The sequence below is a fragment of the Buteo buteo genome, chromosome 16 (genome assembly GCF_964188355.1).
Source record: "Buteo buteo chromosome 16, bButBut1.hap1.1, whole genome shotgun sequence".
NCBI classification, from domain to species: Eukaryota; Metazoa; Chordata; class Aves; order Accipitriformes; family Accipitridae; genus Buteo; species Buteo buteo.
Window position 1 is genome coordinate 30,814,676 of NC_134186.1, and position 23,430 is coordinate 30,838,105.

General features: G+C 40.3%; 1 protein-coding gene across 4 annotated transcripts in view; it reads right to left on the reverse strand.

Moving 5' to 3' along the window:
- Positions 1-1,611: 1,611 nt before the first annotated feature.
- The window catches only part of RMDN3 (regulator of microtubule dynamics 3), a 42,914-nt gene continuing 21,095 nt past the window's right edge, over positions 1,612-23,430 (reverse strand). For 2 of the 4 annotated variants that reach the window (XM_075048533.1, XM_075048531.1), the window contains exons 7-12: positions 15,750-15,825; positions 14,856-14,933; positions 12,507-12,605; positions 10,494-10,547; positions 8,020-8,112; positions 1,612-6,110 (exon numbers count right to left, since the gene is read on the reverse strand). In XM_075048533.1, the coding sequence (XP_074904634.1) occupies positions 6,057-6,110; positions 8,020-8,112; positions 10,494-10,547; positions 12,507-12,605; positions 14,856-14,933; positions 15,750-15,825 (454 nt within the window). In that variant the 3' untranslated portion in view covers positions 1,612-6,056. The remainder of the gene's footprint in view (positions 6,111-8,019; positions 8,113-10,493; positions 10,548-12,506; positions 12,606-14,855; positions 14,934-15,749; positions 15,826-23,430) is intronic. The other 2 variants (XM_075048532.1, XM_075048534.1) reach the window with 2 other exon arrangements.

Sequence of the window (23,430 nt, forward strand, 5' to 3'; positions counted from 1 at the left end):
CCTGTAGGTGCAAAACCAGAAGCACAGCAGGTCTATAGCAAGCAGTTAATTGTTCAATCTTATTCCCCACTCTCTTCCCCCACTGCCTTTTGACCTCGATTTCCCTTCACAGTGAAAACATTTCCCTAAGGTCTGCTTTTTCTCCAATTTTACTATTTGCTTTGCATACAATACTCAAATATTAGCCTAGTCAACTTATGTAAATTTTAATTCTATCAGTGTTTTCTGCTGAAAAAAACCCAACAGTTTATTTACCATATTCAGGAGACTTTGCAGTGCACTTATGCTAAATAACTCCGAATAAAACAGCGACTGCTCCTTCACATCACCTGGCGGGTAGTCATCTAGCAGCAAGAATTGCTTTAAAAACAAGACAGCAAGGCCATTGCTTGCAACCCTCCCGCTTCAGGTTGTCTCTCAAACCAAGCAGTCTGTGCAGGTCAGATTTTGCCAGGGAATTTCCAAGGAATTACAAGTGTCATTGAACCAAAAAAATCTGGGTTTAGCAGAAATAAGCCAGGGTGGGAGTCAGAATGACTGTCCCATTCCTAGGAGAAAGGGATGTTGACATTCCTGTTCCGAGTCAGAAGTTTCCCAGCACATGAGAGAGGTGGTCACAGCTCTGGTATGCTCTTTTTATTGGAAACCAACTACATAACGGAATTTGTCTGCTTTCAAAGCCCTCTTTCTGACCAGGCTACCCTGTCCCAAGCCAGAGGATCAATGCTGACCTCCTCTCCCAGATGTCCAAGTTGCTCAAAAGCACTTTCCCAACTGCGCTCTAAGCCACCACTCCCTCAATCACTGAGTTATCACTCAAGTATTGCAAAACATCCCTTTTAAAAGTCATTCGGAAACTTCCAATGATCAAAGAGTCAAGAGATTTACACTAAACGACAAGGTACCTACACGTCCATCCCTGACGCGGTGTCCTCAGTGCGTCACACCTCTGGCTAAGCCAAAGACCTGCCTGTGCCACAGGTCCCATCCTGCACAAGCCCCTTTTCTGCTTCTGGAGTCCTCTTCTCTCCAAAGCAGCAGACCTTGGCAGGATGCCCCTCATAATGGCTCCGGCTCCTTTTCTTCGGCAAACCAAAACTCTCTGTAAGGTGACCCAGTGCACTAGAGGATGCTACAATCTCACCTTGAGGAGGAAATAAAGGAGCGCGATCACAGAGACGTTGCACACCGAAGACAGCCCTAATTCTGCACCAGGGAAAGACAAAGCTGTCTAAGTGATGCTTGGTCGTGCTCAGGCCACCTTCTGAGAGAAGACTTCTTCCACGCTCGCGGTTGCAGGCGACTCCCATGTCCCTTGTCTGAGGATGGGGAACCTAAACCTTGTTTCCCACTTTCCTTATTCCTTTGTACGACTACTGCATTAGAACTCCCGAACTAAGCGGATTTTGAGGAGCACAGTCGGTGTTATCTCTCATGCTCTCTGCAAAGTAATTCGAAGTAAAATAGCTAAAAATCAGGTGGTCTAACCCACCCAAACCCAGCACTAAACACAGCCTGCAAGCCCCTTGTTTATGGTTTTTGTCCCGGGGAAGATAAAGATGGTCTTCAGGATTGTGAAGGTTGAACGCAGAATGCTCACACCAGGTCACAACCGATTATCAGCCTTTATTTAAAAACAACTTCACTTGGAGTACATCATGTGCCACAAAGTGTGGCTGGATTACTTTGGTGCATTTTAAAAATGTAAGCAGTAGTCCTTGTATTGACATACAAAATCTGCTACAGGTGTAACCCACATCATTATGTATACAAACAGTGATCTATGAACAATAACGTTGTACATTACTTTCCCATAATTTCCTGCTGCATTTGGCACAGCCACCATGCGTACCAGTACAACGATGTTATGCAGACGACCTCCACCCGGCTGTCGGGTTTCTTCACCTATGTATGTATTGGCATAAAAAGCAAGAGAGTAACACAGGTAACTTTAAGCAGGATCCTCTTCTCCTTATTTATAAATACTTTATTTCAAACAGAACAGCACAGTGAGGATAAATTAGCTAAATAGCTTCAGTTATTCTTTAGTATCATAATTTAACCACAGGTAGGTATGTTTTAAAATTAAGACAAAAGGAGCTCCAGGAAATTATTCTCTCTCACCCTGGGATAAGTCCAGGAAAACTTATCTGGATGGGAGCAGGATAGAGTGCCTCTCTACCAAAATCGTACTAGGCAAATTAATTTCTTCTGGTCCTGGAATGTATACAGTGCAGGCATCTTCAAGAAATTCACATTGTACTCTGGGATTAGTCTGCAAAGCATGTGCAAATTTTAAAAGGTCTCGATTTCCATGTTGCCTGAAAGCTACTGAAGCACATCCTCCCCTCGCAAACAGGAGGAACAGCTTCCCCTCCCCAGCGTGTGGCATAGCAAGAGTCTAACAGGAGGCTAAAGAAAAAAATAAACCCCAAGCATTGTTGATTGGGAAGTGTTTTAGTTACACAGCCTTGCCTTATCTCCACATCAACCTGCAAGCTATGCTATTAGAATTAAATTATGTTAATTAGTCACATTCTTCTTATTCACAACAAGCCAGGAAAAGGGAAAACCAAAACGAAAAAGGTTCTTTTGATCATTATGTCATAACTTCCTGGAGATCAGACTGAAAACGACAAAATACAGCTTTTATCTGTACTTGAAAGGATCTGCGAGTTCTGTCATTGCCTTTCATCGTCGTCTTAGAGACGCATTAATTAGGTTCCAGCAGATACAGCAGACGAGAAAAAATAACACGCTAGACACAAACCTCCGCCCCAGCTCTCCCGGCAGGAGCTGTGCCGCCGGAGGAAATCCTTCCTGTATGAAAACCAGAATAACAGACCTCTCGACTTCAGATCTCCCAAGAAAGGGACAAGACCACACACACAAAGGATATGGGGGAGTGAAACGCCAGACCCTGCTCTTTTAAGCCAAAACTGATTTAAAAAAAACCAAAACAAACCAAAACATAAAAAGTGAAGCAGGCAATCAAATGCACAGAAAGCTTAAAGCATTCACCAAAGGCCTGAAACAGAATAAATGAGAGCTGAAAGGTTGCATCCATGTGAAATCATCTGAGAATGAATGCCAAGTGAGAAGAATTACCATAATTTAATTACCACCTTTTCCTCCAGGAAAGCAGGTTATTTTTACTCAAAGACAGCAGAGGTTCTGGTCACAGCCCAGTATGGCCCACATGACTGCACCAAATGCCTTCTCCCCCCCCAGAAGAAAATAACTTCAGTTTCTATTGGTAAGAAAAACAAGATTTTTGGTATCAGTTTCCAAACAGGCGGTTTGGTCTGTAACCCAAACCTGTGTTTTTACAACACACTTTCACGAGGACTTTTAACAGCGGCTGCTTGTCCAGAGAGGTGCTGCCAACCAATACAGCCGCTTGGCAATTAACAAATTAACAAAATGCTTTCCTCATGCATCCCCCTAACAAACATAAATGGGATGAAACACTCAGACCTAACACAGCGCAGAATCCCAAGCAGCAGATGAAAGGAACAGCAAATTGGCATTTTTTTTTCCCTCAAGCCTACAACCCCTTGTTGTTTTGAAACAGACACCCCCTCAAAAATCCAAGGGGAATTTAAATCTGTGGAAACAGAGTGAAAGTTATCTCCAGAAAATACATAATCCAAAGGCTCCTCTGAACAGTTTATGTTTTGACAAGTTAAACAACAGGTGAAGGCTTGAAGAAGTCTGCAAGTAAGCAAAGCTACGGACTCTTCGTAGTGTAAATATTTCCTTTTCGCACTCTTCCTATTACATACGCTGAAACCATTTACTTTTGGAAGGCAGCAACGTTTGAGCAACACACAGAACAGCAAACATTACTGATTAATATCACTCTGGGATTTGCTGGCAAGGAAAGGCAATGCAAGTACAGCTAACTATACGACTGTTTTGAGAGCTATTACCATTTCTCTCCAGAAAAAAAACCCTGCAAATCCTCCATGAAGGAATCAAGTTGCTGATCATCACCTCTCGGATATCACTGTTGAGGATTTCCCAGCTTGGCTTAAGCAACCAAAAAGAAAACAGCTGAAAAACTTGTGCAATTATTTAAAGACTGGATGTTTAGAAGAAGAAAATGGTCATCCACTGGGAAATACTCAAAACAAGACAGATTCACACGAAGTAAAAAAGGCAGCTTCATCATTCCACTGAAGAACTGCAAGAAAAGCATACATTAAGTATAAAAATGTCCCACAATTACAGATCAAGTGCCCTCTCATTGCAAGGGGAGCTCTGCGCAAAAACACAGGGATCAACTGTACCCTGTCAGGACGCAGTTCTTCATTTATAAGTATCAATTGTTAGCGTTTTAAGCAAATAAACTTGGTTGGATCTCATGAGATGAGTTCAGCACCAAAATTTTAGAGAGTTTAATTGGGGGGGGGGCGGGGGGCTAAAAAGTGCCAAATTTATAAAATGGGACATTTTTAAGCTCGAGTTTGCTACGCATTTCCCCTTCAGTGTTATTTTCACAAAGTAAAAACCCCACCAGTTTAACACACATGTGCAAGGGACTAAAAAGGTGATTAAGAAATGTTTTACTCTTGCACTTTTTTACTTTACACTTCATAAACACTATACAACGTGGCAAGACATAACAAACATTAAAAAATAAGCATCCGGTTAGCTGCCAGTTGAAATTTGAAGGGATATCAAGAAAGCCTTGCTAAATATTTGGGGAAATTTTTGAATGTAGCTTTTGCTTCACCATTTGTGTCCATGTACAGCACAGTTTACTTTTCCTGTTTGGTACCCAGCAGCTGTCAGAGGAAATGTCAGTTGTCAGCTTCACCTTCTCAGTGTTACCTCATGAGTCAAGAAGAACTGGTAGAAGAACATCACAGGGAAACATCTCCTTTGCCACAGAATATTCCTGTTACTGTAACCAGTGTTTCACTGATAAATAACTACTTTTCAGACTAAGTTATTACATCTAAACCATAGCAGCGTAGTTTAGAAGGACGTAAGAAGTTTTCAATCTCATGTGAGTGAAGGAGGAAGTCTTAAAATCTTATTACTCGCTTCTCTGACAAAAGCAGTGCACCTCTTAAAAATAAAGTTTTTATTGTGAAGGAAATCTGTTGGTCCCCTGGTAATAACCCACCATAGTGAGCGGTGCTGGTTTCCCCCCAGTGGAAAACCAGTAAAGGTAGTTTAGGCATAGTTGGGAAGGACCAACAAGAGTATGTTTTGGCCACCACCATCCATTTTTTCACAGCAAGGAAGAAAGGGCTGACAACTCGCTCATTTTAAGTCATTGTTGTCATCTTTTTTTTGTAATTACCTTTTCTTAGGTCACAGTGTCAGTGCCCATTTGAATCACCAGGCTGAGGGCAGGGAGAACATCCCGCTGCCTCCAGTGCGTCACGCTGGTAAAAATCAGCGGCACACTGACCGCCGAGCACAGTGGCTTGGAATTTTACCTCACCTAAACATCTATGAAAGGCATGCAATCAGTTATTATTTCAACTGATTCAATTAATACTTATTAATAAGGAAAAGAGTAAACAGTTAATTGGAAAAAAATTTTGGCTGAAGACTTCCTCAGGAATCAGTTGAGAGCTCACCAGCAAGCAGGCCTGAAGTTCAGGTTGTTAGATAGGTAGAGTCTGTGACATAAAATAGGTATGTGTACATATAAATATGTATATATTTGTGTCCATATTTTTATATCACAAAGTATGTATCTCACATATATCTATGATATATACATAATCACAAATATTTTTATATCACAAATTCTACCTATACACCCCCACCCCCTGTTTTTAGGAATTTTACGTTTTTTAGGAATTTTAAAATCAAACAGATGCAGTGCTGTAAGAAGGAAAATAATACAAAATTTTATCCGGTTAAATCCCACCAAGCATTTTTCCTGGACATGCTGATGAGACTGCTGCGTGGTTTTTCCTGTAAACTCTTGTGGCTTATCCATGAAGTGCAATCAAAGTGGTCAGGATCATGAAATCCCTTTAACTGGAATTTTACTGTCTGTGCAGTATCAAGTGGAATAAGCCTTTACATATTTATTCTTCCCAGACTGACCGCATCTCTTCAAGTTCTCTCTCGCTTTCTGCGTCCTGGAAATGCAGTAAGAGAACAGATAAATATACAGCCTAATTGAAACAATTAAAAAAGAGAATTTCCCTTTTCTTCTCCAACCCCATACCAGGTTTTAAGTGTACACCCTTACATTTTTCCTCCTAATGCTTTTCTTTTCCTCCCCTGTACCTCCCTCTTGACGCTATTGTCTTTGAAGTCTATTTAAGTTTTCCAAGTACCAAAGAGAGTTTCTCTTACGTTGCCTTTTGAGAGATGAGAACTGACAACCAAACCAGCAGAATTCAAAACTCTGCTCCCTCATTGACTTTCGTCGTCTGGATAAATGCCTTTGTTTTTCCTTCTCAACATGATGGAAGTTATTTGATTGATGATGAGAACTAATATTTGCAAAGACTTAACAAAGCCACTTAAGCATTGGCTTCCTTCCTCAACTCCCACTTTTAATTTCAGAGCAGGAGAGAGAATTAACTGTTCATGACTCTTCTGCCTGTAGTGCTCTCCTCATCTTTCCTGAAAATCTCAATGCTTCTCTGATTAAACTCCTATGCCTCCAACACATATATTTCTTGTTCTTTCAGAAAAAATCATCTTCTATTTATCAGACATACCATTCTAACTCTGTCTAGAGAGATTTCCAACCAGCATACAGTGAGGAAGCTCCTCATCAGGCACAGTTACGATATTTCCTTCTGCAAGAAGGGAATAAATCCTGCTCCATGCCCTGGTTTCCCCAGATTTGGCAGCAGCCGGTGGCCAAGTGATTTATGCAATACTGGACAGTGCCCTGCAGGTGGTAGCACAGGCAAGCCAGCTCCTTGCCAGATGGTTTGCCCAGATCTCTTGCATACTTGTGGTCTGAATCTCAGCAGAATACTTTTGCTACAGCAACTTAAAAAACTAACGATGGCCTTAAAAACAGAGTGGCATGAAAATGCTGCGTATTTCTATGATTCTGCCTTCCACCCAGAATGTTTATTCCATCAGACTAAGGCTGAAACTGTAGAGCTAGAGGACCTTGCTTACATTGCTTCACTTGCATTTTTCATGATGATGCAAATAACATCAGATTAATATTAAAAGCTGATGTGTTTTTATTCAGTTTCTAACTGGCAGTAATTTGAGGGCGCCATCTATACAGTTTCTGCTTAACAGTAAAAGTGCAAAGGAAAGGAAAGTGCAAAAGAGCTCCCAACTGGGGAACACTGCCAGATGGTAGTTTCTAAAATGCAGTACAGTCTGCTCTCCAAAACCCTGTAAAAGTAATAAAAGAGCTGAAATATCCTAGATATGGAGGAAAAAAAAAAAAGAAAAAAAAAAAAGCCGGGCAGCGCACACAAACTTCTGAATGGCTCAGCACAATCAGCTCCAGCCTGGGGGAGCTTAGGAGCTAACTCGGCACAAGAGTCAAATGTTGGCTGCTCCTCCAAAGCTACACAGGTAATTAGAAGAGGTAATACAGTGCTCCAGCCCTAGGACAACCGCTCAGCTCAGGTGGCCCCATCTGAATTGTGCTGGCCACGCATGATAGTGCCCAGATGAATAAACCTTCCCCAGAAATGGTCTACTGGGAAGGATACTGCAGTTGCTCAGCGGTTCTGCAGAAATTCCAGTTTATGAGCGGCAGTGCTGAATACGTGCTGTGCATTCAAACGTGTCTGTAACCTAACCCTGCAAGTAACACAGTATTTGCATGGTGGTGTGCTGGACTTCTAAGCCTGTATCAGACATACTCTCGACTTTTTAATATTTTTCATTATTTTGCTGAATTGCTTTAGGCATTTGGATAACAGGTCCCAAGAGGAGAAAAGAGTTCACACTAAGGAACAAAAGACTTTAAAACCTGGGCTTACAAGCTGGAACATCTTTTAGAAAACAATTTTATCTCTGTAGCCATTTTATCTCTGCTCATCATCAATGTGTGCTTACTGAGACTGCTACCTCTTTTGTATTAGCTGGCAGCTCTGAAGCAAGATTCATCCAGAGAACAGCTGCAGAGTTGTTCCCCAGGTCCCTGTAACACTGTGAAGAAAAAATGACAATATGAGAAGAGTTAAACAGGATAAAATAGGCAGCAAATGTAAATGAGCAATTGTGAACCCTGGCAACTGATAAAAAGAGCTATTTCTACCTCTTAACCATTTGCACTGCGTAGTTTCAGGCTTCTGACACTTCCTGCAGTATCCTTCATTCAAAAAGCATTATAATCACCATCAGATCATGGAATACTAGATTTCCTTTTTTTTCGTTTTTGTGTTGGGTTTTTTTGTTTGTTTTGGGCAAGGAGATTGGTTTTTCAGTTGGAAATTTTAAGGTGTCCCTGTGGTTTTCACCATTTTCGAAACTATTTTTATTTCCATTTAGCCACTATTCCTCACACCGCTTTCATCATAAAACCTCTATACCTAGAGCACATCATCTTATGAAGTTTACATTCCCTAGGCTGTTAAAAATTAGGTTCAACTGCAAGCACTGTAATATCCAATATTTACAGGTGTCTCAGGTTTCACAATAGGTGTGAAATATTCTACATCGTGAACTCTTCTCCAATAGCAGAGAAACAGTCATCCCTCTGTGTAATAGGAAGGTTTTCAGTGCCTAGAGAGTCACAGAGGCATTTGAGGACTATGAAATAAGCATGGTAAAAGGAAGTGGCTGCTAAAAAAAAACCCATCAGCAATGCAGTTAATCATTGTTGTAATTGCCATAAAAAGCCAACATTCAGTTAGGATAAGGACGACAGTTAAAACTCCTGCAGGGCTATTACTTCAGACTCTGAAATGTCACTGCACAGTATGTGCATGTGTGTATTTTGGTGGTTTTCCTGTGTCATCGGATAGTTCTGAAAGAGAACTATCTGTTCTGCTGTGAGCACTGTCAAATTTCTGCATCTGGTGAATCCAAAACAGATGGAGTCATGGACATCCTTGAAGCCTTTAAAAACCCTGTGTCCCTGCATATCAGTCAAAAATGTCAGAAGATGACTATAAAACACAATTCTTTTTTTCTTTGAAATTTGACCCATCAGAGTCCTATCTCCTTCAAAATAATTAGATAATAATTGCACTTTTTAAATTTTGTGATTAAGTGTGTGATCCAAAGTGACAGAGCCTGGGATTAGGGGAAAAAAAAACCCAAACAAAATCAAACAGATGCAACTAGTCCTATTAACCTCTATGGTAATTTGTGTTTGCAGAGTATTTCTGAAGCTCAGTCACATCTGCCAGACGTGGGGTGAACTATTAGCCCAATAAAAAACTATCAGATTACACACAATGAAACCCAAATTTTTATATCAACTCTGAAAATCTGTTCAGGTTAAGACTTGCAAGGATTTGCTGCTGCAACTTCACTGGAAATAAGTTCCAAGTCTTCCATTCTTCACTCTATACAAGACATTTAAGGGTGATTTTGAATTTCCATGAATGCTGGCTATATTTACAAGCAGAGAAAGAAGCAATTAAGAGCACATTCATCATGGTACATAAGCAGCCAGAAACAAAAGGCTAGCTGATTTACAAACACATAACTGATTTAACCTAATAGGCTCATGACTAAATACACAGAGTGAGTTGCAATGTATCAAAGACAAAGTCCAGCTGGTGTGAAGGCTACTCCTCCTCTACTATCACCTTCGTTTTCCTCCAACAAGATGCTTATTGTGAAATAAATTCTGCACCTAGGTTCCAGTAATAATGTACTCCAGACCAAGCAGATCCTACGACTTGCACGCTACCCTGATAAAATTCACAGTCTTTGGGACACTGGGAATTCAGGAATTTCACAGAGAATGACTATAGCTACTCTTTGCTACACCCACTCTGGCTAATATTTCTAAAGCTATTTGGGCTTTAAATATTTCTAGGCTCCAACTGGAGGTTGTAGGAATGAAGCAGCAATTTTAACACTTAAGAGTTCAAAACCAATTATTCCCTCAATGCAAACAAAGATCTTTGGAGCTCCAGCTCCATGCACTCATGGTGTATTTAATCATCACTCAAGACTCCCATCTGTACTGGTAAAATAGAGACATACTTTATCCTTTACTTTTCTCCATGATTCTCCTTCTGTACACACCACAGAAATCCATGGTGGTGGTGGGATTAAACCTCCAGCCTGTGGTTTACAAGTACCGCTTCTATATATAGAATTTGATCTGTTAAAAAACAAGAAGGATGCTCCACTGGATGACTCAAAGGCAAAATCCTCCCTGAATTTTAATGCCTCTGTGCTAGATAATTTGGCCTTTTTTAGAAATGTGATCATCTTATAAAATCTTGCTTCTGCATGGAGTAATTTACACGTGCTTAGCACTTTACAGACAAAGACAATTTTTTAATACAAATATTTCTTATCCTAGAAGCATATGACTGAACGAAAGAAAGCAACAAGTGACTAGTTACCTTGGCAATGTATACTCTTCCTGCTTTGGAAAATCCTGGGCTCAGTTCCTCAACCTACAAAGAAGAGAGGGGAGGGTGGGACAGGCTGAGAAAAGCAGATATTAGGATATGCAAAGGACACAGCTAATGCTTACATCAGGCTTACTGCATCTCTTAAAAAGAAAAGAAAAAAAAAAAAAAGATGACTAAGCCCTACTTTTGTAAATACATAGATCAGTGTCAGAATTTCTCATAGGCTTGCCTGGCTGGGTTAGGAAAGTCCTCAGGTTCTCATAAAGTGCCTGTGACTCAATGAACAACATTCATACTCTCACTTAACGTCAGTGTCATGGAAGAAATGGAAGAACGGCGAGGTGAAGTTGAGCACTCAGAAGCAAAGGGAAACTCGGAACCAGTTTGACGACCTCCTCCTGAACATGTGCGTGCACTATTTTTAACCTCCTTGCCCATTCAATCTCATCCACTGGGGCTTCTCCTGAATATGCTGGTGCCAAACCTCAGGAATATTCCCCCAATTTTTCATCTTCTCCTTCCCGGCTACTAATTCCCAGTTTCCTAGTTACTCACATCCCTCTGCCTTCTTCCATTCATCTCAGTTATAGTCATCACTCTCCAACCAACTTTGTTCCAGTATGTTCCTATGACAAACCCTTGGATCGACCCGTATCCCAGTTGCATTCAAACTCCCCAATGTGCTCCACCAAGATGCCTGAGCCCAGACCTCAGAAGAAGCACTGAGAGCACAACACAGACAATGTTCCTCCTCTTAATTCTGTTGTCTGGCCTTGGACCTAGTTCAGCTTGTGACTAACCCAGAGCTGCAATTTGCCGGAAGATTTCCATTCCCCTGAAGCACGCCAACTGTGGCTGAAAGCTGAAATAGACTCTGCTGAGCACATGGGAAGTGCACTTGTTCAGGGGATAAATAGCTTCCAGAGGAACGTTTTTGTGTCCTTTTAAAATTCTCTCTGTATTTGACCAAAGTTAAACCTCAGAAAAATGCAAGTTCCTGTTTCAAACCACAGCACCGCTCTAACTTATCAATAAAAGCAATAAGCTATTTTTCTCTCTAATGAAAAGAAACAAAACACTTTGCCTCAAACTTATGGCTGAAATGATTTAACCACTTTGGTTGAAAAGTGCATTGCATAGGGCAGGTACCTATCACAAATTTCCCTCTCGACCAACTACATTTTGGCAAAATTATAAGAAATTGAAGTATGCATGCTATTCCCTGGCACTTTGCAGAACTGGTGGCCCAATCTATGAGTTATAAAGTGGTAGGGCAATTTGTTTCTGTAACACTTCATCAGATGTACTTAAGAGTAGTTCTCACAGGCACAGCCAAAGACAGTCTGTTTAACTCATTCATCTTGTGCAGACCCTTGCAACAAGAGCTATATGCTCAAACATGCAACTCAAGCCATGTCTTAAATCAACAATGGGAGGACAAAAAAAAAAAAAGGCACTCAGAGGGTACGATTCTTACAACATAGGAAGTACTTGTAAGAATTTCTTTCTAGAAATACCTAAGCAATGTGCCCCTGAAACCTTAAAGTAGTTGCCTTCAAAAGTCTGAAAAGGAGAAGTTTGACCTAATAAAATACTCTGAGAGAAATTAAAATGACAGAATGTATCTACACAAGCATTCCCAGGGATGCACTCAAACAGATCTCAGAGACCCTGAAAGAGTACAGACCATACGTATTTAGTACCAAGTAATGAATCACTCCACTATGCAGCTTTTAAAAGGAAAACCAAAACCCTTAAAACCAATTCTGAACACTTTGGGTCTAGTCTTCAAAATCACGTTCTTCTGACAGGCTGTTCTGTAACAGAGGCTCCAAAATTTTTGCTTTCACCAGCTTTTTCTTCCACAGGTTCTAGCCAATGAAGCTGTATCATGGAGTGCTTGGGGAGTGATGAGTTTAAGCAGAACACAAGTACTCCAATTCCACAGTTGTGATTGTATTTGTCAGGTTAGCGATTCCCTTGCTTATCAGATTTCATTACCCGTAAGAAGTTTTGCAGTGCGTCCTGTACAGTGGCTGTAGGAGGGGCTTCAAACAAAGCAGAAGCAGTCTTTTTTTCTAGCCATCCCAGGTGGGAAACCTGCAGAGACAGTAAGATGAAACTGTCAAACCCACTAGAGACACAGCATATGTAAAAGTATACAGACAAGGAATTATCCAGTTTCTTGTAGCTGGCTTGTGCACCTGGGAGAAAGCCAAAGATCTTGGTAGTGTCAGCAGATTCTGGAGGAGTATCCACGTCTGGCCACAGAATTAAACGTGATTTGGTTTTCCTTGTCCTGGGTCAGCTTTTGCAGTTCCATACATCAGCTGCCACATGCATAATGCTCAAAGTAAGATTTGTCTCTACAACTGAATATTACAGTGTGTGTGGTCTGAAATCCCAAAACCGTTGTATTGCAACCATACCAGTTCCTGGCAGTTCCCACCTATGCATCAGAGCAAATGCACATATGGAGCCCTCCTGGCTTAAATCTTGTACAGGAACACATCCTCACCATACAAAGATCCCTTGAAAGAGGCAGGCTAAAGCCTTCCCACCAACAGATAGTCACATTTTGAGAAACAGGTAGCTATTATAATTATTTCATGAAATCTTATTCTCCCAGCACCTCTCTCATAAGAAACACCCTGAAATTTCAATGGGCGAAAGGATGCATAGGACCGTAACTTCTGATATCTTCTTTGTTTAATACCATTTAATTCTGATAATGCAGAATAGCAGAAGCACTAACATATTTCTACATACATCTGTTTTTGTTTCATAGCTTCAGCAGCATTAAGAGCAGTAAGGCTGGGTAGAAAGTCCACAACAGAATAAAGAGCTAGGAGCTCCCACTAGTTTAGCTCGCTGTTTCTCTGTAATTACCAGTGTCAATTATCTCAGCTACAATCTCTGCAATGTGACTTCAATTTTGACAGCAGCAAAGCACTTTCAAATTCTATAAACTGAAAAGTAGATAGTTACTGCAAACTCTTATTTCTTTTTATAGGCACTAAATCTGATGTATGGTATTTGACTCCAAGCTTTTCCCTGTCAAGAAATATAAAGCAGCCGGCACACTGCTCCTAATACCTCCAATACTTTGTGTAGGAAGGGCAGAGGAAACACATGCAAAAGATTATACAGATATACTGTGTGCAGAAGCTCTTGCCAGCCCTGAAATGCCCTTGATCGCATCCATATGTGCTTAAAGAATCGAAGGTAGTTTGTTTTTACTGAGTAGAGCATGGGGAACAGCAAGCTAGTTTGCAGCTAGTGCTTTTCCTAATCCATTCTTTGCCATTTCACCTCCCATGCTGCCTGCAGTGACTAAAAAACTAAGTCTGGAGCCCCAAACCCTCCAGATCTCCAACTCAGAGCAGTTCAGAAACAACACTTTTAGCAAACAGCTTCCTTCTGGGAAAGAGGCAAAAACCAGGGGAAAAATGAAGAGCAGAATAGTGGCAATAAATAAATGAAACAGCAAAGACCCCAACAGCTTTTACTCTATTGCACAGAGGTTCACCAAGTACTTTTAAAGCCTTTTGTTGATCTGGGGACAAAAGTATTACAATAGCAAGAGCAAATGACATTGCCAATACAAAACCGCACTCTTAATGATTTTAAAAACTTCAGTGTGTCTTCAATACCACTAACCTTTCTCTATCTTCTCCTGGCCTTTGATTGTTAGCACAGAGCAACACGCTGAAAATGGGCTCAGCCAGCACTTGTCCTGATCACCACCTCCGTGTTTCTGTAGTCCCTCTCTTGCTATGAACTTACATAAACTCTTATTAAAAACCTGTACCATTTCAAATCTAGTGCTTCAAGTGGTAACACCAGTATGAAGGTACACATTTCAGGTTTCACAGGAAGAAGACAAGAGGGAGATGGACTGCCTAAGACTTCTCAATTACAGTTAAGAAAACAACTTAGATGGAAAGCTGAGAGATTCTGAATGACACTGTGTCCTGGCAAGCAATAGTTGCAATAGTGCTTTTATAAAAGCATTGAGGTGCTACATGTACAAGAACATGAGCTTTTACATCACGAGAGGTTTCTGAATGCAATGCATTTACAGTACTGATCAGCGAAGTGTTTTTCCTGGCACTGTTTCAGAATTGAAATGAAGAGTTTCTAGATCCCCTGCAAGTGCAACTTTTAAACTACTTCAGGCAACTAGGCCATTTCCATACCTGTCCTTTCTGATACAGTATCTGAGCAGCAACTAAAGAGTGTCCTCAGTCCTTATGGCTGGCGGTTTGAATCCACCTATCTTTCAATCAAACAGGGAATTAAAATCCGAGGAGGAAGAAAACAGCAATAAGTAGCAATAAACTATTTTACCTGGTAACACCACCTGCCCAAAAGATAGTAAGACTGCGGATCCTCTGGTTTCAGTTCAATTGCTTTATCAATGTGTTCCTATGGAAAATCACGACCAACACACATCACATTTTTGTTATAAGCAAATACAATATCCACAAAAGCAGATGAACAAATATGGAAAGAGGAAAGGAAGAAGTCCACAATTTAAGTGAAAGTGATCAATAAAATTACAGCTACAAAGAGATGTCAAACTTTCTTAAAATGGTTTCAGTGAACACAGAAAAACAGCATTTTATCAGCCTCAGAGACAAGAATCACTACACACAAAAAAATGAAGCTGCCCTTCAGTTTATTCTACCACCTTTTCAGAGCTTTGACATAACCAACTTATTGGTGATGTCAATAGCTGACGAGGTAATAATTATATGTGGCCTGTTCTGTAGTAACTGTTCCAGGTGCATCCTCTTACCGTGTAACATCCCCACTGTGGATGAAAGGCAAATAAAGGAGTCTGAGGCAGACTAAGTCCTTTTTGAAAAACAACTGCTTTGCTTTTAGGGAGGGTGCAAGCATGCTCACAGGCAGTTACTGAAGAAGAGTTGGTGCTGTATCCTATTACCACATGGTAGTTTCACGTTTCAAGTTCTTAGTCTCATCATATACATAAATTTTATTTGCAAGACTTTTCTTCTTCTTTTTTCTGAGATTATAGTGTACAAAAGTGTAGAGCCATACCAGTCACCCTCATGACATGTCGCTGGAATCACCATCCTCAGCCCAAACCACCCACTCATAGCATCTCTTTAAGACCTATCCCTTCCCTAATAAGAGCTGGAGCCAATTTTCCTAACTTACTACTATAAAAATAAGTAGAAATACTTACACAAAAACCAGCATGTCTATTCTACTCACCTTAAAAACATATCCAGTTTGAATGCGCTTCTGAATACTCTCATGTTCTGATAACTGCCCGCAAAGAATAGCATACCTACACAGAGGAGACATTTGCATGAAATCAAACCTTTTAAAATACACATTCACATTCCATTGATATCTTCAGAAGGAAAATATATAGGCACATTAAAGCTTCGCAACTTACTGGGGAAAAACAAGGAATACTCTATACCTTTTACAGGGAAGAGACATACACAGTAGAAATTTAGGTATTAGCTTGAAGGATGCTGGCAAGTCAACAAGAGTGGATTGATGTGACACGAAAGTTCATTGCACTGATGGCTGGAAAGCCTTCCTTCTACATAAACACTTCTACACCCTATATTTCTTCACTCGGCAGCAAAACTGCATCAAAACGCAGAGCAATGAGGAGTAAACGCTACTGCAGCAAGAGCCAGAACTATGAAAAGCTCTAATTAACTAAGGTGCGCAGCAGTCTTCCATACACAACACTCAACCTATAGCACAGCAGTTGTCTACTTCAAGGGAAAACACTGAAAACCTACCTATATCCTGGAGCCCAACACAGCCACCAAACTTGGGAAACAAAATAACGCGTTTTCAGTGGTGCCAGTGCAAAGCCATTTAGTTTTGTCTAGTAAGAGATGGCAAATTTTGACCCTGAGAAGCACAGTACTTAGCAAAATTAGTTATTTCATGAGCTGTGAAAGTTAAGGAAGGTTTGTTACCCATGGATCTGCACCTTCCCATCTCACCTCCCCGCACCACAGTGGTTCAAACCCCCTCCCTCCCTGCATTGCTTCCCAAGAAACAACAAATCATAGAGGTGTGCAAGGGCACTGCTGTTCAACAGAGCAGGGGAACTGAAGTTTCAGCTGGGCCGATTCAGTCTTTGACCTCTGCCATCCCACTTAAGGGAGAGTTGTGGGAATGGAAGAGGCTTCCCCCCTCTTCTCTGAGTTTGGTTCAAAAAATAAAGCTGAAAAGAAGAAAGATGCAAGTAAGCCTCCCTTGAGATTTCTTTTACTACATCCACATCCCAGTGTTGCTGGATACTGTGTCTCATCTCACCACACGATATCCCAAAGCATCCCTGGTGATAGTTAACCACAACAAATGTTCGTGCAGGAATTTGTCAGAAGACTTTTGAATCTCCAAGTACACTTTCTTCAGTGTACTTCTTCACGAAAAAAACCACAGAACATTTCACACCTCATTGCTCTTGCCTGAACTAAGTTTTCAATGTGTAAGTTACAATACAAAGAAGTTGCATTTTCTGAATATTTACAAGTTTTGCCATTAAATCTCATTCCTTTAACATGTTAATTCTCTTGTGAAACACTCTGGTTCAGTTCTAAAATTCTTGTTTTTCATGATAATGCAAAAGATTACCAGATCAATGTCTTGACTGGGTAAAATCCTTTTCCCCCAGTTGAAAAAGTTCACAGCTGCACTGCCATAACCTGTCACGTGCAGACGATGAAGTAAGTGTTATGAGATCTCTTCCAGTTTGTTTCACAACAAACATCAGCCGGTGCTAAACATCCCTAACCACAACAGGACTAGGGTTTAGAAATACAAGCCAATAAAAGGCTTATTTTCTAAGATCACAAGATAAAATATTCCTGTACAATAAATCTTGTAGTCTGTAGCCCTGTCTAATATACAGGAACTTGCCAGAATATAGCTCCTATAACCCTACTGTTTAGGCTCCCAAATATGTGGGCAGGCATTAAATACAACTAGGTCAAGTTTAAAGTTTTGCAACAAAACAGGGAAACACCGTGCCTTTTTAAAGTGGAAGCTAAAACGCTGCATAACCTCTTTATACTACCCTGTCCTTCCCCAGGGAAAGCCTAACGAGCCCCTTCAAAGCAGCAATAAATCCCATGGGACACTAAGCTAGTTCAGTCTGATCCCTCCACCAACAATCATATAAACGTCAAGTGGTGTGCTATGCAGTTGTCAAGAAATATAAATACCAGATATTTTTTAATAGCCTGGTGAAATGTTACATAAAATAAGCATTAAATAATAGTCTTATCTTTGTGTCATGAAATAAACTTTAAAAAAAAAAAAAAAGATAAGAGGTGCCTGAACTGTTTTGGTTTTTTTTTTTTTTCACTGCAGTCCCAAAAAAAGACAACTTTAGCTGATCCAGCTTTGCTGGTCTCAGCCCTTTGCATGAACCTTCCCTTTCAACTTGTGCCTCGAGGTCCAGGGCCACCGGCCTGTTGGTGATTTTCATATGCAAGGCTTTGCAGTTCTGAGATTTTAGGCTCCAGAGGTCTTCAGATCCCAACTTCCCTTCCTCACTCAGCAGCACCAATATGGTTTTCTGCTTTTATCTCTTTTGCTTGTTTAGCTTGGCTTCTTGGAGCTATTTATTCTAGTTCATTTTGTGAAATGCCTTGGGATGAATGTCACAAGAGGCACCATTGAGTTGCAGGAGGACTGACTAGCAGTAATAGGATAGATTAAAAATAATGAGTTAGGGAAGGGGATTTTCATCTTCTGTAAACAACATGTAACCTCTGAAGCACTGTTCAGATCGATGTCTCAGCAGTTACCGAAACCTTATATTATGATATTGCTTGACTAATTATTAACCAGAACTACTCATTAAGCTGCTGACACTGGTCAAACTTCAAGTTCCCATAGGAATCTCATCTCAGTAAGGATTTCCCCATTTATTAGAAAATAAACTCTGTGGAAGCAGATACTACCAGTTAAGAGAGAGCGTCTTAAGCGTTCCAGCTTAAATCCCCCAGCTCAGAACACACAGCTTTGAAGAAACTTCATTTTCAATGCTGCACTCTGGCTGACTCCCACCGAAGCAGGACTTTTCGGCCTCTGAACACAAAACACACAGCTCTGCACAGCCCAGCACCTCCAGCTCCACGGCCAGGGTGGTTTGCCAACCCAAATACATCTCTTATCTCTTTTAACTGTTTCAAAGACCCACTAGCTGAGTGTGCCAGTGCTCCTTTCTGCATAAGACAATCAGTAAATTAAAAAGAAACGGAGAGGCAAAGAGGAATAAAAGGAGGAGGGGAGAGAAGTGAAGACAAGCAGCTATTTTGCAGCCAACTGATAAAAGTGAAATAGAGTGGTTTATATTGCCAAAGATGAGTCAAACGCAAAAGTCTGACCACTGACAACAGCACGAAGACATGAAAGTTCTTTCCTTTTACTGACATCAAAATTTGCTTCTTAAGTAGTTAACTACTTTTTCATCACAACACCCAACAAATTAATGAGCTAGAATATATTCCTATTCAAATCAGCATTAGCTGTGAACTGAATATATCAAGGCTAGCCTGTAAAAATTGTTCAGTGCCATTCAAGCAGCATTGCTAGTGAATCAAGAGAGATGTTTTATCACACACAGACAAGGAGATAAAAATCCTTGTCGGGGCTCAACTTTCAGTTACCAGAGTCAGATCAAAGCTAGAAGAATAACCCCCTTTCCAATCAAGTTAATAATTTGGAGAAACAGAGCTCCAAAATATACATCTTGATAAAGAATTTAGAAGTCTTCCCAGTATTTTATCAGCATCAGCAGTTTTTCACCTTCCTATGCACCAAATAGATATATGTTAGTCTCTTCACTTGAGTAAGGGAAGGAGACAGATAATTAGCATGCAGGTATTTAGACTGCCAAACACCAAAAATGAAAATAATCATTAATTTAGGAATAAGTATCTTGGGAGAGACAGCAGAATTCCCACTGACTTAACCTGAAATTAACGACCGGCTGGTCATAAAGAGTTTGGAAAAAAACCTTTGGCTTTTCTAAGGGGAGACAAGATTGGAAGAAAAAATGAGGAAGGCAGAGGCACTCCTCTAGGCTTGTCTGCACAGAGAGCTCAGCGAGGAGGTTGGGGTGTAAATTCAAAGCATCAGTTAACCTGAATTAATTCCCCATTTGGATATACTTAGTGATGCCATACTGCAGTTGCACAACCAGAAGATGCCCCTTCCTTACAGGCCATGAACATCCATACAGGAGGGTTTCTATACTCTCTATGTACAACCTAGTTTCTGCATTAACTCTCCAGCGCACATGAGTCCCAAGTCTAAGTTTGGCTTTGCCCTACCAGCAGCGGAAGTCTATGAGCTGTCTGCCAGTTGAGTTATAATAAACATTGGTTTACTTTGTAGAAAGCCATGTCACTGCTGTGTTCACTGCTGGCCATACATCTTCCCAGATAGAGGAGTTCATCAAGAGCCTTGCTGGCTTGACATGGGAGATAAAAGCCCAGTTTGAGGCCTAAAATAGCCAAGATATATGCAGAGATATCAAATCTATATGTATGGACTAGTTGAAAAGGGTACTTGAAAATGATAGATTTCTAGCGTACATGCTGAGCACAACAAATCATGTTCTTGATTAAAGCAACACTAATTTTCTACTGTCACTGTCTCAATTTTCTATGGGGATTAAAATTTTATGCATGTATTTTCACACAAAGGGATCACATCAAAAACTGAAGTGATGAACATTGGCTTCATCCCTGTTCTAACTCACAAAAGTACTTATAGCTGCTCTTGAACTGTAGAAAAAATAATCAAGTATGTATACAGGAACACTTTTCAGGATGCTTTCCACCACTCCTCCAATAAAGTTTCATTTAATAAATTCTGAAGATCGGCCACTGCCCAATGAGTTTTGAGACATCAAATATTTTAGCCTTCAAATGATCCACACCGGTTACCATATGCATGTTATTCATAACTTTTTGAATAGTTAATAGGTAAAGATGAAGTCCTCTTTACATGCACATGTAATTACACAGCTTTGTTGTACAGGGTTTGCTGTTTGTGCTAAGCAATGCTTCATCCACCCAGGGTTTGCTTTGGCTCTGTGTTTCAGAAGCCTGACATTTCCTTACAGCAGAAAATTCTTCTTTGCACATCTATGTCCCAAACCCTCAAATACTGTCAGTGGGCATGGCAAGCTCCTTTGACATAAACACCTAAGCTCCCCACTCTATAATAGGCAGCTAGCAATAGCAACCTTGATTTCCTGTGCATTGCTGGCATTTGCAGCCTCCTATTTGATTTTCTTGACAAATCAAACGTTACCTGCAATATTGCTAGAGCCACAGCCTGAACCACTGTCCTAAGAGCACAGATCTTCTTGGGTAAGTCAGTTTAAGACTCTATCCTTAAAATTAAAAACCAAGTCCCACAAAAGAAAATAGCATGTGAAAGACTTTGCAGCAGTTCCTCCTCTGAAGTCCTGCTGAGGGCTGTATCCTTTCAGGAAAAGATTGGCTTCCGCTTCCTACAGAGCAGGAGTAGACTTGGTCTTACGTTATAATTAAAGCTTTGATATATCACAAGCTAACTGAGCTACAGATATTACCTGGAAAAGGTGTCAGCAGAAATATTCTACAAAGCAGCTCTTGGTTTTGCCTGGCATCACTCCAACTGAGGTCACTGAACATCAAATCCACACAGCTTGTTTGAACTGTCCATTATTAAGATGATGAGTTATTCTAAAAAAAAGAAACCTGCCATACTTACTAAAATATTATTTTTCCTGGCACACCATTTGATAAAGCCAGAAAATATTTTGTCAAGTGAGAGCAGCTATGCTGGATCAAACCAAAGGGCACCCCGACCCACTATCCTATTTCTGTGTGCACTGCTGGAAGCAGCTTAAAATCAGGAAAGGCACAGAGCCATCGTGTACTTTTATCAAGGCTTTCATGAAGAACCTGAAGTTCAGTTCACTTTCTTCCGAGCTGAAAAATCCTAGTGTATTTAATTGCTCCTCTAAACTTTCTTTTATACCGTTAATCAGTCTTATCACCTTCATGGTACTTTCTCTACCTCTTTATCTATTCCAAAAAGAAACTGCCATGTAGATATACTATAGATGCATACAGTGAATTAAGATGCTTTCTTCGTTCTCCTCTTTCAACCCATACTTTGCCTTTTGACTCCTAGGAGTGAACACTTTCAAATAACTGCTTAATTAAGACGCAATCTCTCTTGTTTTAAAAGAGATAGAAAACAACACAATCTCTCATGTGTACATGCATAATCGGGAATGCTTTTTACCTATGATTATTACTTTGCCTCTACAGACAACCTTTGCCATTTTTGCATACTTATTTGATGCAGTGACATCTGTCTGCAACTTTCTAAAGTCAGATTTAGCTCACATTTTAGCTCTATTTATGCTTAACAGTACACATCCTGGCACAGACTTGGTAACCTCCCCCAGCTCTGAAAACTCAACACATCTTGCTCGGTTTCCCATTTTTTAGCCTGTTAAACCAGCACTGTTTACTCATGATAGCTTAGTCTCATTCAGACCTGCACGAGGGAGTTTGTCCAGGAGTTCTGGAACTCCAAGTACACAGTATCAGTGGGCTAGCACCCTCAGCCCCACTGTGAGGCACTTCTATACAAGAGTTGCATTTTCTCACAGAGGTGGCACATCCTATTGGTCTACAACTTATATTTAAAAATAGCTTTGAGTGACAGGGCAGGCAGGGAAGTTGGATAAGTTGCTAGTTTCCTGGATCCTCTCATTACCCTCTAAAAATCAGCATTATGTTTGCCACCTTTCACTGCTCTCTTAGTGGTGCAAATTTAAGCCATTCATAATGTATCACAGCTAATATTTCTCAATTTCTGGTAATAGTTCTATTTTTAATACCTCTGAAACACCTTAGTAGTGATTTTAATTTAACTTGCTAGCGTTTCCTCCCTGTTCTACCTTCCTCTGCTGTACAGGACATTGAAAGATGTCTTCTTGTAGTTCTAATAGTCTCCTCTGCTGTTTAAAGGAAATTTAAAAAGTACTATGATTAAAGGCTTCTTTTATTTTTATTAATGAGTAGCTTATTATTTACCCTGAACCTCAAACTCTGCCTTTAAACAAGCTTTGAATTATCTGCAAGCATTTTACTCCTATGGCTCTTCTTGTACTTCAGCTTCCTCATAGCCATTTTGTTTCTTTTGAAGTTATCATTACTTGCTGAAATCTTTCCTCTGCTCCTACAAGGATGTTCAATCTCAGTATTTTATGGTAATGACTATAAAGTGGGTTTGTTGTTATAACACCTTGAACCAGACCCTATTCATTGCTCAATGCCAAATCAAGACTTGTTTCTCTGTTTTTAAGGCTCAGGGCCAAGTCATAGTCTTATCATATCATTTATGATGCTTATAAAAAAAAAAACGAAAAAAACAACAAACCACAAAAATAATTACTACAACCACTATGAACTTGTTTAAGTCTGATTTTTTTTCTTCTTAAGAATTTTTACCTTGGTTATAGCAGTAGTACATATTGCTATGTCTCACCCACAGCTGTGTACACTATTCCCGCCCTCCCACCATCTTAGCAAATTTTCAACTTTCACAACAGCCAGTTGCTCTTAGCTCCACAGCTCCGTACTTTCCTGGATATCTACTATACTACTGTATCATCATCAAGCAAAAATTTTCCCCAAGTTTTTAATTGTATTAATATTCACTATAAAACTATAGTTTGCTATAAAACTGTCAATAATGGTGCTGTAAATTGCTGTAGCTCTTGCATTTCATGACAGACTGTCATCTATCAATGGCTAGTTCAAGGAGACCTATATAACTTTTATCCGACTCAAGGGAACAGGACCTCTCAGATTTAACTAGCGTACAAGATTATTTGGAA